This window comes from Entelurus aequoreus, linkage group LG03, assembly GCF_033978785.1.
Source record: "Entelurus aequoreus isolate RoL-2023_Sb linkage group LG03, RoL_Eaeq_v1.1, whole genome shotgun sequence".
Lineage (NCBI taxonomy): Eukaryota > Metazoa > Chordata > Actinopteri > Syngnathiformes > Syngnathidae > Entelurus > Entelurus aequoreus.
In genome coordinates, this window is record NC_084733.1 from 33,094,352 (window position 1) to 33,111,395 (window position 17,044).

The 17,044-nt window shown below is 36.9% G+C and overlaps 1 protein-coding gene across 2 annotated transcripts in view; it reads left to right on the plus strand.

The window, feature by feature from the left end:
• Window positions 1-16,504, plus strand: part of mia2 (MIA SH3 domain ER export factor 2) — a 42,782-nt gene extending 26,278 nt beyond the window's left edge. The window contains exons 10-28 of one of the 2 annotated variants that reach the window (XM_062041669.1): window positions 2,068-2,139; window positions 2,249-2,359; window positions 2,500-2,571; window positions 2,844-2,948; window positions 7,690-7,812; window positions 8,905-9,045; window positions 9,196-9,286; window positions 10,857-10,924; window positions 11,008-11,078; window positions 11,151-11,252; window positions 11,781-11,877; window positions 12,849-12,916; window positions 13,026-13,111; window positions 13,230-13,343; window positions 13,846-14,007; window positions 15,015-15,152; window positions 15,227-15,276; window positions 15,341-15,509; window positions 15,576-16,504. In XM_062041669.1, coding sequence (XP_061897653.1) covers window positions 2,068-2,139; window positions 2,249-2,359; window positions 2,500-2,571; window positions 2,844-2,948; window positions 7,690-7,812; window positions 8,905-9,045; window positions 9,196-9,286; window positions 10,857-10,924; window positions 11,008-11,078; window positions 11,151-11,252; window positions 11,781-11,877; window positions 12,849-12,916; window positions 13,026-13,111; window positions 13,230-13,343; window positions 13,846-14,007; window positions 15,015-15,152; window positions 15,227-15,276; window positions 15,341-15,509; window positions 15,576-15,775 — 2,040 coding nt within the window. In that variant the 3' untranslated portion in view covers window positions 15,776-16,504. Of the gene's footprint in view, window positions 1-2,067; window positions 2,140-2,248; window positions 2,360-2,499; window positions 2,572-2,843; window positions 2,949-7,689; window positions 7,813-8,904; window positions 9,046-9,195; window positions 9,287-10,856; window positions 10,925-11,007; window positions 11,079-11,150; window positions 11,253-11,780; window positions 11,878-12,848; window positions 12,917-13,025; window positions 13,112-13,229; window positions 13,344-13,845; window positions 14,008-14,993; window positions 15,153-15,226; window positions 15,277-15,340; window positions 15,510-15,575 lie in introns of both variants that reach the window. The other variant, XM_062041668.1, reaches the window with a different exon arrangement.
• The last annotated feature ends 540 nt before the right edge of the window (window positions 16,505-17,044 follow it).

Genomic DNA, 17,044 nt, shown 5'->3' on the forward strand with positions numbered 1-17,044 from the left:
GGTTATGAGACGAGTCTCCAGTTTTATGATCGCTCAGCACAAGAAATATGTTACACACATACAGTTGTTGACAAAATACACTGTACATTATATACCTCAGCTAACTAAACTATGGAAATGTATAATATAATTTATATAGCAATACAGTCTCACTGCACAGCAGGCCAGCAGTTAGCCGAGTCATTGCGCACAATCCATGTTGAGGCACAACGCAGTGACGTGCCTCAACTGGCTGCTGATCAGTATTTGAACGGCAAATGTGAAAATAAAAATAATCTAAAACTGGTGAAGTTAAATGGAAAATAACTTTAGTATAATCACTGGATACATATAACAATTTAATTAATTTTTTTTCTTTTTACTTTTTTTTTTCTTTCCATGATGGCAGGTGAGGCCGTGCCTCCCCTGCCTCTAGTGACTGCACGCCACTGGTATATACAGTATATCATGTTTGGACAAACAGAAATCATCAATGACCTATGCTGTTGTGGATCAGGTTATTCACCATGACACAAAACTCTCATTTGATTATAATACATTTTTTTAATTTGGATATTTTTTTTAAATCAAATAAAAATGTTTTTTTTTAGATACAAATGGGAAAAATAACTAATAACTTCACTCCAAAATTTGGGATCTTGACCATAATTGCTGTATATGACGGCCCCGCTGCTAGAGGCACCAATTATCAGGTTCTATAATTTGACACTGTGCGACCTAATCAGAAGGGGACCTGCAACAAATACTACGTTTACGTAATGGGACTTGAAAGGGTCACTTTTTTTGTAAATTTATACTGTACAGTGTTGGCGCTAGGAATTTTCAAAATGGGGTCCCAGGGACCCCGTCAAGTCATAAAAATGGGGTCCCACAGTACATTTTTGCGGTTACACTTTTTCGTAACCGTTTTGAAAACAAATGATAAATGTATGCATAATCCTGTTATATCTCACATTCTATATTGTGTTTTGGAAAAAGGTTGTCATAAACATTACTTAATTCATTAAAAAAATAATACAAAAGAATACAAATTTTTATGCATACGTAAATGTATTCAGTTATAAACATTCATTCACTTTCGTCTTTCCTTCATGGATCTAAACTTTACCGCTGCTGGTAGTTTTTTCTATATTTTTATTTAATAAGTTGTAGATGTATTTATTTCAGTATAAAAGTGTAAAAAGTTTTTTGCTTCGGTCATGAAATTACAATAATCGTGTGCCTGGGCATACATACATTATTTATTTAATGCTACATTAACATCGGATCTACCTGTGAATTCTAAGTTTTAAAAAAATAAAATAATTTTATGTTGTTTTTTTGTTTTTCTGCCCTTTTTGTCAAAGAAAACTTTTTTTTTATATGGCAAACACACAAAATATGCAAAATCTTCCACAAAAAATATTTTTTCAAATTGGGATATTTAATGTGAAGTAATCAGAGCCTTGGATAGGTCAATAATTCATAAACACATTGATTTTTGATTCAATATTATATTTTGAGCAATGACAGTTTTAAAGAAAAACAACAGCTTTGTTTTATTAGTCAACATTGCAACTTTTTCTAAATTACATTTCACCTGTAAGCTTTTTTATTTATAGTTTCCAAGACTAAAACAACTCATTTACTGGAGACATGGCACAGGGTAAAGTTAAAAAGGTTGACTTTACACTCATCTTAGTGTTTACCAAGAAGTCTTCCTTTTGACAGCCCCTCGCGGTAAAGTTGTCCGAGTGCAAACTGAGGCAGTATTTGTCATTGATAAATCTTTCGGCGAATTCAAATTTAAGAAATTGTACCGCAAAGTTCATTACTTTAAAGACGACCAATAAAAATGCAGAGAAGGCAGGGTCGTTAAAAAAAAATCTGCGTCCCAAGGACGCGCGGACTTAGGAAAATGCACGTCCTTTCTGATTTTAATGCGTATAAAGACACAAAAAGTGCGTTAACACCAACAGTGCTTTATTGTACACCTGCTGATTCCACGTCTTGGTCCAGCACACCTCACTGATTGCGTCTGTAACACTGCTTGCAGCTTTAACGATTATTACTCTGTTTTATTTTTAGTACGAGGAGCTGGAGAACTCACTAAGGGACAGTGGTGTGTTGGCCCAAACCCAAAAGACAAGAGATCTTGAGGTATGACACTGAGATTTTTAACGGGTCAGAATAAAATGCACATATTTTTGTGTATCAGGTTACAGCTTAATATTATCTTGTTTTTATTTGTATTGTTTGGCTCCTCCAGATCAAAGCCCGACAGTTAAACGATGCTAAAACTGAACAGGAAGAACATCTTGAACAACTAAAAGATCAGTTGTGTCAGAAAAGAGATCACAGGCTAGAGGAGGAAAAAAAGGTGGGAGCAGACATTAACATCTTCACCGCCTAACAGCTGTATTCTACACGACTACAAAGCACCACATTACTGGTCAACTAGGAGGGTAATTGAAAATGTGTGTTTTTTGTAACACAAATTATATTTTGATGTCCATGTAGATAGCGTTCCTCGAGGAGAGCATGAAAACAATGGAGGAAGAAATCAAGGAGTTCCAATCACAGGATGAACAGGTACACCAGCTATATAACACATTTAAAGGATTCTTATCAGAGCTCTAACAATTCTGTATGATCTTACATTCTTAAATTAAGGATTTTGATAATTCATGGTGATGGACACAAACTAATTATCCTTGGTTTTCATTTTCATCTATATTAAAAAGAACTTGGTAATTTAACGACAAACGTTAAGGCCTTGTTGGTATTTGTTATGCTGCGTTCAAAAAAACTAGAAAGTTTGACATTTCTGTGTTTCATTGCCGTGTATCTCCGTCCTTCACTAGTCACATACGACACTTAAAGTGTACGGTATGAACAGTGACCGACTACAGAGGAACCTGGAATCAGCCGGAGAAGAAAACGTACTGCTTCTCGAGAGAAACACTCAGGTAAGGCAATGTACTTCCAAGTTTTATGGTAGAAATTGATTAGAGAGTTTTATTATTATAAATCATTATATATCGAAAAAAGAGGCATAGTAGCATTTTACGATTATAAATGTATTATTTATGCATAGTCAATTGTTACATACATACATACATACATACATATATGTATGTATGTATATGTGTATATATATAGATATAATGTATATGTGTGTGTGTGTATGTATGTATGTATGTATGTATGCATGCAGTGTTGGGCTAGTTACTGAAAACCAGTAACTAGTTACTTAATTTCAAAAGTAACTCAGTTACTAACTCAGTTACTTACATCAAAAAGTAATGCGTTACTGTAAAAAGTAACTATTTAGTTACTTCTTTTTTTTTAAAGCTCCCATTAATGCCCTTTTAGCCTTCATTACAATACTGTTATTGCACTGGAGAATAATACAATCAGTTGATCAACTTGACATGCATTTTTATTTTCATTTTAACATAATTAATGAAAAACAGTGCAACATAAAAAGGCATTTCTCCTTTCTTTAAACTTGGACCAATGACCATTAATAAAAAACAAGTTAAAGTGCAACATAAGAAGGCACATCATCTTCCTTGAAACATAGATAGTGAAATAAAGCCTGATGCTGCTGTCTTCCACACTTGGAGCCATGGATTGTACAATCCTTGTTTTCAGTGGCAGGATCATTGACACAGATGGTGAAGTTTCAGTGCTCAGTAGAGATGTAACACTTTTGAGGGGTTTAAGCACCTGGAGGACCTCCTCTGCCACTCTCACATCATCATCAGACAGGTTGATGATGTCTTTGACATTTTTCTTCAGGGTGTTGTGGGTCAATGCAGAGTATATAGCTGCCTGCTGCTGCAACATATCATAAGTGGAGTTCCACTTCGTTTGGACATCATGTATGAGCTTTATGAGTAGGCAGTTTTAGCATTTCTTGCTTTGTCTTAAGTACATGAGCAGCTGTTGTGCTAGGAAACCTCCTTCCTGATCCATCCTATTGACTGAGATGTGATGCCAAATTCACTACATGTGCAAAGCACCTATCTGTGGTCCCAGTCCTGCCTCATTCACTGCATTTATGTGATTTTTGGCATTATCACTTGTGACTGGGATATCTTTATCTTCCATTCCTCCACTGCTTGTGTCAGTACCTACGCAAGGTGACTCTCGTAGAGGGGGCGTGTCTGCTCATCTGCCAGTCTGCTGTGATGAAGTGAGCGCTTATCGTCACATAGCTTCCCTGGACGTCCACCAGTCTGTCGTGAGCGCAACAGATGATGCTCTGAATAGTTCATCCACAACTTTTTTCTTCTCCTGCTCATAAAGATCTGGCACAATCTTATCGCTGAAGTGGGTGTGCGACGGGATGTCGTAACGTGGCTCAAGCACGTTCAGCATGTGTTTAAAACCCTCGTTTTGCACAACTGAGTCTGCTCCTATAAACACACCGATTAAATGGCGCGGGGCGTTCAAGCTCCTCCGTTACTCCGCTCGCCATGACCACGCTGTGTGTGGACTGAACGTGCATGCGAACGACCTTTTTGTTTTGTTTTATATATCAAACCGCGGATCACGTGTGTGCCTCCCCCCCACACCCACACCCACACACACACGCCTCTTTTCTTCTCTCCGGCGTGTGACAGAGGAAGATTCAGAAGAAAGACACCGCAGCGCTTCTGTTTCTAGCCGATACTACATAAAAAATAACGTAAAATAACGCAGTAACGCATCATGTAGTAACGGTAACTGAGTTACTGAATATAAAAAAATAACGCGTTAGGTTACTAGTTACCGCCGAAACTAACGGCGTTACAGTAACGCGTTATAAAGTAACGCGTTAGTCCCAACACTGTATGTATGTATGTATGTATATATATATAAAACATATATATAAAACACTACCGTTCAAAAGTTTGGGGTCACATTGAAATGTCCTTATTTTTGAAGGAAAAGCACTGTACTTTTCAATGAAGATAACTTTAAACTAGTCTTAACTTTAAAGAAATACACTCTATACATTGCTAATGTGGTAAATGACTATTCTAGCTGCAAATGTCTGGTTTTTGGTGCAATATCTACATAGGTGTATGGAGGCCCATTTCCAGCAACTATCACTCCAGTGTTCTAATGGTACAATGTGTTTGCTCGTTGGCTCAGAAGGCTAATTGATGATTAGAAAACCCTTGTGCAATCATGATCACACATCTGAAAACAGTTTAGCTTGTTACAGAAGCTACAAAACTGACCTTCCTTTGAGCAGATTGAGTTTCTGGAGCATCACATTTGTGGGGTCAATTAAACGCTCAAAATGGCCAGAAAAAGAGAACTTTCATCTGAAACTCGACAGTCTATTTTTGTTCTTAGAAATGAAGGCTATTCCACAAAATTGTTTGGGTGACCCTAAACTTTTGAACGGTAGTGTGTGTGTGTGTATATATATATATATATATATATATATATATATATATATATATATATATATATATATATATATATATATATATATATATATATATATATATATATATATATATTAGGGCTGGGCAACGATTACAAATTTTAATCAGAATTAATCGCACTATTTCTCCGATTAATCACGATTAACTGCATTGTATACGCAAAACCCAATAATGAATTCAAAAGTAGTGTGTAGTGCACCTTTATTGGAATATTCTCCCATATGAACAAAAGCGCCAAAACATTTGTTGTGCAAACACAATTTAAATCAGTACTTGTTAAACAGTAGCAGTTAAATAGAAAATCAACTCCACTTCAGTCAAAAAATAAATTGCATTCACTTATACACAAAAAATATCCTCTACATATTCATGCTGCATTTACATATTTTTTCTCTCTTACATGAAATGGGACATGATATTGAGTAATATGATGTAAAACATACCTGCAAGGTTCCAGTAGCGTTTCCAACCTCTGCAGCTCGTCCATTTCAGCTGGAGATGGCATGGCAATCTTGGTGCTTGTGGTGAGGACGTCACTCAGAGGCTGTTCGTTTCTGCGGATGCTTTTTATCATGTCCAGAGTTCAATTCCATCTGGTAGGAACATCTTGCACAAGGGCCTCTTTCTTCTGTCCATGTTCAGCTTGTTTTTGCTCTAATTCTGCTGCATTTGCTGGACTGTGTTTAAAGTGCCTGACAACTTTTCTGCACATGGAAAGGACGTTGTCAAACGCACTGTTGTGCAGACAAACAGTGACAGAACGCTGGAGACTGTGCGCAAAGCAGGGGATATGATCAAAAGGCAGTTGTCTTGCCGCAGCAATCATATTTCTTGCACTATCCGTGCTTAGTGTGGTGACTTTATCTGTCAAATTCCACTGCTGTATAACTTCAGTGAAGTGCCCCGCGCATATTTCAGCATAATGCCTCTCCTCTGTTTTCATTATAGACAGAACATGTGAATGCAGCACCCACTTTTCATCAATATAATGCACTGTAACGCCGAGGTAATTATGGTTACCGATTGATGTCCAGTAGTCCCCACTGAGAGCAACTACAGTTGCACGTTGTAAAGTTGTCACTTTTACAGTCCTCTCCTTTTCATACAACTCGTGTATTCTTCGTGCGATGGTGCGTCTTGATGTTTTTTTTTCCGCGTTCTCCTTCCTTTTCCGCAGGAGCCAGCAATAGGCGTTAACGCCGTTAATAGATTGATGGGTTAACTCGAAATTAACACATTAACTTGCCCGCCCCTAATATATATATATATATATATATATATATATATATATATATATATATATATATATATATATATATATATATATATATATATATATACTGTGTATATATATATATATATATATATATATATATATATATATATATATATATATATATATATATATATATATATATATATAAGAGAGAGATATATATCTATCTATCTATCTATCTCATTGTCCCAATACGGAAAACCATTGCATCAAAAGAGTGTCTCATTTGTGTTGAAATCTGTCAAAATTAGGGTGGTCAAAAGGAGGGATTTTTTTACAAATTGACTGTGTCACTTTTAAAAGTGCTCCCCCTCTGGTCAACATATGAAATAACAAGTATGTGTACAAATTTGAAGTGCTCCCCCTCTGGCCAACATATGTATTAAGTGTTTGTAAGAAATTGAAATGTGCCCCTTTGGTCAGTCGGTGGGTGGGTGATGGATGGTTTTTATTTAATAAACGTCCCTAATTGGGGCAGCAGGCATCCTTGTTTTAATTTACGTGTTTTCTAAAACCACGGGATGCCCAGACATTTCATAAAATTGCAGCTCAGAGAGGTCTGTTGTGTCGTATCAACAATTGCCTCATTCCTATCTATGGTTTACAACGTTGTCGCACTGTGTAGATATTATTCCCTCTTTTGACGTATTAATATTCTTGCTACGGTAATTTCTTTTTTATAGCTGGTTACTCTCTGCTGTAACGCGGTTGCTGTTGAAGTGTAGAAAGCATTTATTTTGTTGTTTCACTAACTTATTCAAGCTAGTTTAGCGCCACGGCTAGCATTACTTGTCCTCTCCTTCTCCCTCCGTCTGCAGTAGATTTGTATTTTAGAACCTAATACTTTATTTAACTTGCATAAATAATCCATATTTGGACATTTGTCCATCGATTCAGAATCATCCACAATCCAATCATGATGCATCAAAGAAGAATTTATCATTTTTCCCACCTCTAATCTTTACTATCTCTCCGTTCCATTTGCAGTTAAGGCAGCAGGTGGAAGGATGGGCCGAACGAGTGAGTGAGCTGGAGCAGGAGATGAGGAGGTGTGAAATGGCCCACATCGGAATGCTACAGGATGTGGCCAATAAGGATGAACGTATTATGGTTTGTGCTTGCTTTGATATTATATACAATTCACATCTTGACCAAGATAAATATTTCTCATTTATATATACAATACACATCTTGACCAATGTTCCCTCTAATTTTTCATCTGTGTGAGCAAACGCACAAACTCCCTGAGCATTCAGTGGAGCACATGTGAGCAACATCAGAAACGTGCACACTGTCGCCACACCAGCGTCACACCTATCCTAAACCTGACATAACAATTTAAATGTTTTATTAAAATAATTTTCTGATATAAGTGATTTTGCCCTCTTACAATGACAATAACAGAAATGTGGTAGTATTGTATGTCTGGCTGCGGGTCCTGCCTTTAAAAGAAATGTTACCCCTTTCACAGATTACATTTAGTTCCTGTAACTTTCTGTCTGTAAAATCTTTTTATTAGCATTTATGAAATCTAGTGACAATATTTCATGAATAATATCCTTAGATTAACATTCTTAATAAATGGCAGTAAAATAAGCACACATCTAAATAAGGAGTCAGAGTGTTACAACGTGGCATTTACACATTGTGTGGCGTTGGGGTTGTCCGACTTTTTGTGTGGCCATAAACGCAGCACTGGCTAAGTGCCATGAGTGCGTGTGTTGGTGCAGGTGAGACAGACCGAGTGGCTTCTGTTGATATGACGGATGACAAAGTTGGTTTAAGCTTGGTTTGTATGGCAGAAAATTACCATTTTTTATAGATAAAAGTTTTTTTACTCATGTTTTTGGTGTGGTTACAAACAGTTTTGCTCAGAGTGATTGATGGAATTCCTGTCTGTAAAGTGTCTCGACAGACGATAATTGAACTGTTGACAAAGATTGTTTTATTCATTGGGGCCACTCTTGTTGTCACTTGTCACTCAGAGTTGCATTGCAAAATCATACAGAATAAATTGTAATGTGTTTATGTTTAAAGTTCAGATGGGATTTTTGATTTTCTGCACGGCATTAATTTGCTGTGCGCAGAGGACGCGTGAGCAGTGCGCAATTGCGCAGGCGCACACCTTAGAGGGAACGTTGATCTTGACCAATATAAATATTTTATCATTCATATTTAAACAGTTAAGGATTTGTTTTTCAGTCTCTCACTGATCGGCTGCTGGGAATGAAAGCTTGGGATGCTGAACTTGAAGGGACTCCAGGGAGAGACGAAGAGAATGGAAAAGCAGACTCTTCACAAGTCCATCTCCAGAAAGTGCAGAAACTTATTTACGCTGCTAAGGTATTTAAGAAATAACCTGGACTCAATTACATTCTGCCACGTTTACTGATAATTAACATACGGTATATGGCTGGCAACTTTTTAGATGACTAATTCAGAGTAAAACACTTGCATACAACCCTAATGTGGCATCTTTTGATTTGCATATAGTTAAATGCAGACCTCAAATCTGTAGATGAAGACAAGGACAGAGTGTTTGCCAAACTGAATGATGAAGTAAAAGCTAAAGAAGATTTAGAAGGTAAGTGTTGAGTACCATTTAGGGATCTATCATCATCATCATCATCCATAATAGATCTTAAGTTCATATAATTCATCATATCTAATGTTAGTGATTTATTTGAACCATCCTTTTTCCAGATATATAACATGCATCTTATTGTTGGTCTTTCCAATCAGTGATATTTTCCAATCCAGTCCACTTTATTTATTTAGCACATTTAAAAAAACAATAAAAGTTTCACAAAGTGCTGCACAGAAGTTGAGACATACATACTAAGAGTCTATAATATAAAACATTAAACTATAGAAAAATAAATACATAAAATGCATCAAAGAGAATAAAACAGACTAAAATCACACAACTCTCATGCTGGTTTAAAAGCCAAAGAGTAAAAATATGTTTTAAGACGTGATTTAAAACTCACTAAAGACGGAGCCGTCCAAATAACAAGAGGGATATTGTTCCAAAGTTTTGGAAAATGCACGATCACCTCTGGATTTTAAACGGGTTTTTGGGACGACAAGAAGAAACTGATCAGCTGACTTTAAGACCTTGTGGGGATGTAGATTTTTAAAAGGTCTGACATATATTGTGGCGCTGATCCGTCAAGAGATTTAAAAACAAACAATATTTTTCAATGAATTCTAAAATGAACTTGGAGCCAGTGAAACCATTTTAGCATCTTTTAGGATGCTAAAATGGGGGTAATGTGTTCATGTTTTTTAGTGCCAGTTAAAAAGCGAGCAGCAGCATTTTGGACTAACTGCAATCGAGTGATTGAGGCCTGGTTCATTCCAATGTAGAGGGAAATGCAGTAGTCCAAACGTGATGAAATAAAAGCATTGATTACCTGCTCAAAGTCGTTAAAAGATAAAACTGATTAAATTTTTGCTAAAAGTCTTAGATGATGAAAACTACATCGTACAACAGAGTTAATCTGCTGTTCCAGTTTAAAACCATTGTCGAACTTAAAGCCAAGATTTCTGACTGTGGGTTTTAAGTAAGGCATCAGGGGGTATTTTGCTACCAAAGCGAAACTAGCAGCCAGCACTTGTCGTCAATGGTAATAAAGAACAATTATGTTACGTTCTTATGTTGGCATTGTTAGTTTAGACCCCAGGAAGCAAGGAAGGCGAGGTACAGGCAAAAAGTCAATTTCATTGTAAAATATAGGTAGTGAAAAACAAAACTAGTGAAGAATTGAAGTGCACAGAAACAAACACTTGCCAAAGTTCAAAAGGAAGATGAGCAATAGGTTAGGCTAGATTAACGAAAACAGGTGTGCTGGCAGGAAACAGAGCAGAAAGTGAAAGTGCAGCAAAGCAAGGAATTTAACAAGAAGTAGAACCACAATAAGCGCACCAAGGGAGGAAATGATACTAAACGCAGGAAAATAGCAAACAAGGTCAAAACTGTCATATGGGATCATGACCTTATTAATATAGCTGCCTGCATGTCTCATAGAGCTGTACTATTTGCTTAACTGTTGACTCCCCTTTAAAAGCCATACGTGATATATACTGTATGATGCATAACAGCACAGATAATATCTGGCACAATAATGATTCTGTTTGTGCTTTTTTTCTAGTGAGCATTAAGGAATTGGAGACTGAGCAATTATCTATGCAAGCAGATACAAAGCACTACTCAGACGAGGTAGATCATTTCAACCCGCCTGTGTGCTATTGTAACGTTCCACGTTCATTTGCCTCACCTTAATACTGCTTTTAATGTGTTAGGTCGAGCGACTGCAACAGAAACTCCAAATTATGACTGAAATGTACCAAGAGAATGAGCTCAAACTACACAGGTACTGACACATAGACAAGTTACTTTAAATATTTTAAGTATATTTTTTTAATAGACCACAATGTGTGTGCAGGTTGCTCACAGTTGAGGAAAAGGAGCGCCTGCAGAAAGAAGAAAAATTAAATAAAGCAGATAAAAACATTGCTTTGGCCATGGAAGAACTCAACAACTACAGGTAGATGCTACCACAATGTATTTTAATACATCTATACATACATACTGTACAGTATGTGTATATATGTATATATATATATATATATATATATATATATATATATATATATATATATATATATATATATATATATATTAGGGCTGCAACAACTAATCGATTAAAATCGATTATTAAAATAGTTGCCGATTAATTTAGTCATCGATTCGTTGGATCTATGCTATGCACATGCACAGAGTGTTTTTTTTATTTTTTATATATATAAAAAAAAAAATATTTTTTTATTTTTTTTAAAATTAAAGCTTTATTTATGAACTGCAACATTTACAAACAGCTGAGAAACAATAATCAAAATAAGTATGGTGCCAGTATGCTGTTTTTTTCAATAAAATACTGGATAGGATAGAAATGCAGTTTGTCTCTTTTATCCGATTATTAATCGATTAATCTAAGTAATAATCGACAGATTAATCGATTATCAAATTAATCGTTAGTTGCAGCCCTAATATATATATGCATGTGTCTCTTCAGGCTTCGTGCAGAGGAGATGGAGGAAGAGCTGGAGAAAACCAAGCAGTCATATCAAACCCAGATTTCAGCCCATGAGAAGAAGGCCCACAATAACTGGGTAAAAAAACTGCAATTATAATTAACAGTGTTCCAATACAACTTTTTCACTTCCGCTACGATACCAATATTGCAGCCTCGCATATTGGTCGATACTGATCTTAATCCGTTACGATATAAGCGGGAATCATTCAAACTTTTTATTTATTTTGTAGTCAGAAAAGGCTTGATCAAGTGAAATTACTCTCAACTGTGAACAATTAATGTAAACACTAACTGTATTATCTGTATATTGTATTATCAACTGTTTGGAATGGACTTATACTGTCTAAGTTAAAGTGGAGGAGTAATTGGTATTTTTGGTGGAACCCTAGTGGCCACAATAATTAAGTTAAGCTCATGACACAGTGTGTTGAATGGATACTTTTTAATACGCTTCTACATTGGACAGTTTGAATCTGTAAGTAATATGCAACTATAACTATTTTATACGTGTTTACAAATGTGTTTTATACTGCATTATTGTTCAATTAAGGACACTTTATTACATACAGTATGTCTCGCTGTTGTGCTATTGTGTGCTTAGCTGTTGTATAGCTCTAGCTTATAGAAGCCTTCAACCTACCATGTTTACCTTTTGTAAATTACGAACATACAAGAAAGGCCAAACTTTGCGTGCCTATTAGAGGACTTTTTCCTGTTAACTGGCTGTCCAGCAATGAACAAGTAAACGCGCTGCAGGACTGCTAGTATCGGAGCGCTTATATCAGAGATTTTAGATGCAAGTTGCTACCAATATCCAATACCAATATTGGCTTGGGACACCCCTAATAATAATCGTAACTACACAATTTAATGGAATGCTAATCAAACATTAAATTTTTATAGCAGGCTGATCTACATGTACATACATCGTAACTACACAATTTAATGGAACGCTAATCAAACATTAAGTTTTTTTTTTATAGCAAGCTGATCTGCATGTACATACAGTAAGTCACAAATGTCTCTGAGTAACCTTTTTTTGTAAAGCTGGCAGCCCGGGCAGCAGATAGAGAGCTAGCAGACTTCAAGAGAGAGAACGCCCTCTTCAGGCAGAAGTAAGCAGAGAATTTAAAAGAGCAAAATACATTTTTGGAATTCTTAGAACATTAGAACTTATTTAAATTTTTTTAGTATATGCATCACATACAAAATGTTTGTTTACAGGATTACAGACACACAGTTTAAGATGGAAGCCCTCGACAAAGATCCTTTTGCCTTGGACAGTCTGGCCAGGCCTTTACCTTTCCGAGGTTAACACACAAATACATAGACAAAATATTACACAGTACAGTATTTGAACCCTAACTTATAAATGGACGGCCAAGACGCTCTGGTTATTTAACTTTGCAAACTGTTCTACTTCACCAGCTGAAAGACTGCCATATGGTTCTTCTCCTCTCGGTCGACCTGCGTCTGAAAGCCGAGCTTTACTTTCTCCTCCAACACTTATAGAAGGGCCTCTGGCCAGATTGTCACCCAGAGGTATGTGTCCCCTAATATACAGTTTGTTGCAGATTTACTTCAAACCAAGTGAGACAATAACACTGCAAAAACATCCAGTTGGAAAGAATCGATTAATACATGGTTACTTTGTATTTTTCATTGGTTAAGTATTTTCAAACAGTGCTCTAGTGGAGCATATGGAACTTTACCATATTAAATGAGGTGTAGGGTGACCTAAAATTGTCCCAACACATTTTGAGAAATTCACAAGTGAAATGCGTGTTTTGTTGACATTAACAACTTGCTGCTTTTTGATTAAACCGTTTTACTTGTCAAAAACAACATGCATGTTCTTCTACCATTAGTAGTTATCAAAACTGTGGAATTAAAATATTTGTTCATGTGACAAATGACATGTTTTGGATTCTCTGCCTTATATTTTGTTATTAGAATATTTTTTCTGATACTCTTTACACTTGTATGTTTCCTTCTCTTCAACCATGCACCATATTCTGTTTTACAGTCATGGTTTCTCTTCCAGTGCCCCGTTCTCTAGGAGAGCCCCCCAGTGGCCAAGGAGAGCTGGAGCGGAGTGGAGGTCCACGCTCAGACAGTGGCTCTATTTCTCCATCATGGGAAAGAGACCGCAGGGGACCCCCACCTGGACCCCTACCGATGCCCCCTGGGCCACTTCCACCTCAAGGTGTGTATTTATTTATTAAAGAAAAAAATCATGCTGAACACAGAGGTTTAACGTTAGATGATTCTTAGTAGGGAGAATTTCATTATTTGTGTCTCCACTCTTGTATTCATGTTACAACGATACACATGTCTGTAGCTAGGTAGCAGCAGTGCTCAATCTAATCAACAGGCTACCTGTCAGTTCAACCCAGTAGAAGTAGTAAGTAAATAGGAACACGTGTACAGGGCTAACGGAGGCCAAGAGATGGAGATGTTTGTGGAAGAAAGGTTACCTCGTCATCAGTATACTGTTTTTAAAGAATGTAACTCACACAGTGCGTTACACGGATAAATAAATATGTTCAAGTTCTCAATTTAATTCAAGTGGGTCATGCAGAAAATAATTGAGATGCACTGATTTATACTTTTACTACATGTATATGTCATCTCTGGTTTCTTGCATTCATATTCGTATCAACCTTCATTGTCTCTATAAGCTGTTTATCAATACTGCATTGCCAGTAATGGTCATTGTAAAAGTATGTAGTAGTTGAAAAGTGTCTAATCGAAGGGTGTTCAAACTTTTTCCACCATTAGCCACATCGAGAAAATGCAAAGGATGCGGGGAGAGCACTTTGATTCAGTATTTGTAATTTTGTTATGTGGATAAAAACATTCCATATATATTTAAAAAGAAAGATTTGTGTTTATTATTAGTTAGTAGGGAAAAACATACATATATTTATATATATATTGTGCCTCTGCACAATTTTTCATATTTTTGCTGATTTTTTTTGTTTAAATTTCATTACCACAATGTGTTGTGGGCTATTAAAAACAGCGCTTTACACGTGGATTGTCAAATCATATAAAAATAACATATTCAGCTGATTTTTACACTTTCAGTCCATCCATCCATTCATTTTCTACCTCTTGTCCCTTTCAGGGTCGCTGGAGCCTATCTCAGCTAAACGTCTTAATACTATCATTTTGATTGCTCTTCCTCAGGCTATATGTTTCATGAACCAGGTGGTCCCATGTACAGGAGGCCTGGTCCACCCCCAGGAGTAATGGGCCCTCTGCCACCTCCGGGTCCTCCTTTTCCCCATCCAAGAGGTCTTCCTGCATCTGGGCCCCTGGGACCCTTACACCCCGTAGACATGACAGGTGGACATATTTGCTTTCTACTCTACTTTTGTACGATTCTTTAATGGACTCATTTATTCAATAATTAATTACAGATGGCACATACAGAGAAAACAGCATCAGACCTGAATTGGATCACAGAGAGGTAGTGTGTAATGTGTGTAACTTTGAACAAAGGAGACTTTTATAATGTTGACTTTTTCTATCAGCCTTTTGGGAGTGATCGAAGAACTCCCCCTGAATCAGATCGGAGAATGGAGGCACCACCTCCTGGACCACCATTGGGTCCCATAGACGGTTCCTTTCCTCGAAGATTCCCCTATGGACCTCCCGATTTTTACCCTCCCAGGGGACCTGGAGGACCTCCAAGAGTGCAGAGTGAGCACTCATATTCTCCTTGGAAACATGAGTGCAAAGCTAACTCCCATCTTTTGAAATCTCCAGTGTGGGCTCCTCCACCAGGGATGTTCCCTCCCCGTTTCCCTCATGGTGGACTTCCTCCTCCTCCTCACCTGCTATCTTACGGTGCCCCGATGCGGCCTCCTCCACCAGATGGCCCCTTCATGGGTCCTTCCCCATTGCAGCAGAACCTACCTGCTCCGCCACACAGCCAGTTGCCAGATGAGCGCACATCCTCTCCTTAGGGTGCCATTTGAACTTCCTCATACAAGTGACTTCATGGCCTTCATCGCTATTTAATGATAACGATGAAGGCTGTAGAGTCAATGATGAATGTCAATGGAAGGGAACCAAGTTAATCATCATTGTCCTTGTTTAGTTTCAGTCTGTTCACGGGTCATCAGTTTCATTTACTGATAGATACTGCAGTTAGACTTCCCATGGTCTAATGTAACTGAGGTGCCGACCTGAGATTTAGGCTGGTTCTGCCAAAGTCATTAGAGAATGTTTATTTTTTTAATCACTGGCTGAATGACATTTAATCCAGGATGCTTGAGGTAGCGTACATAGGGACACATCTTTGGTTATTTTATTATTTTGCTTTGAGAGAGGTGATTTAGTTGAACAAAACACAACATGTCTAAGTGATGTGTGCATTGGGCTAAATTAACTCAATGAAGGTACTAGGTAAATCCAGATTAAAAAAAAAAAAAAAAGATCAACATTTTTCAGGCTGAGTACAATTGTTGCATGGTTTTAATTACCCACTCTTTTGTTTTCATGGTCTTATTATGTCAGACTAAAGTGAGTTAAGTTTTGCAGTGGTCTAAAGAGAGCCTTTTTTATCTGTACTTTAGAAACTGAATTGTCTGTGAACTTACCAAGGCCATAAGTTATTTGTGAATTTTTGTATATATATATATATATATATAAGTATATGATGAAAAAAAAACATTAAATGAATAAATTTTAAATGTATCCGTTTCTCCATGGATCCTCAGTTTCCAAATATAACCAGGGCTGGCGGCCGGGGACCAAATCTGGGAATGAATCAGGGAGGGAAGAGGAACATGTAAAATATCAATTATTGAATGACAGGGCGCTTCATATGAATTTTTACCACAAACTTGCCCCTAGCCCCTTCCTGCTCCAACACTGTTAAGAATGTAATAGCAAATTGAACCCTTGACAAAGTCACAGTCCCCTGGGTCGCGCAGCGTTAATGTACTGCTTTCGTAAGCGAGATGTCCTGGGTTGCATCCCCTTTGAGAATTGTGGCAGAAAGGTTTGCTAATGTATGTTAAATTACAAACCCCGTTTCCATATCAGTTGGGAAATTGTGTTAGTTGTAAATATAAGTGGAATACAATGATTTGCAAATCATTTTCAACCCATATTCAATTGAATGCACTACAAAGACAAGATATTTGATGTTCAAACTCATAAACTTTATATTTTTGTTGCAAATAATTAACTTAGAATTTCATGGCTGTAACACATGCCAAAGTAGTTGG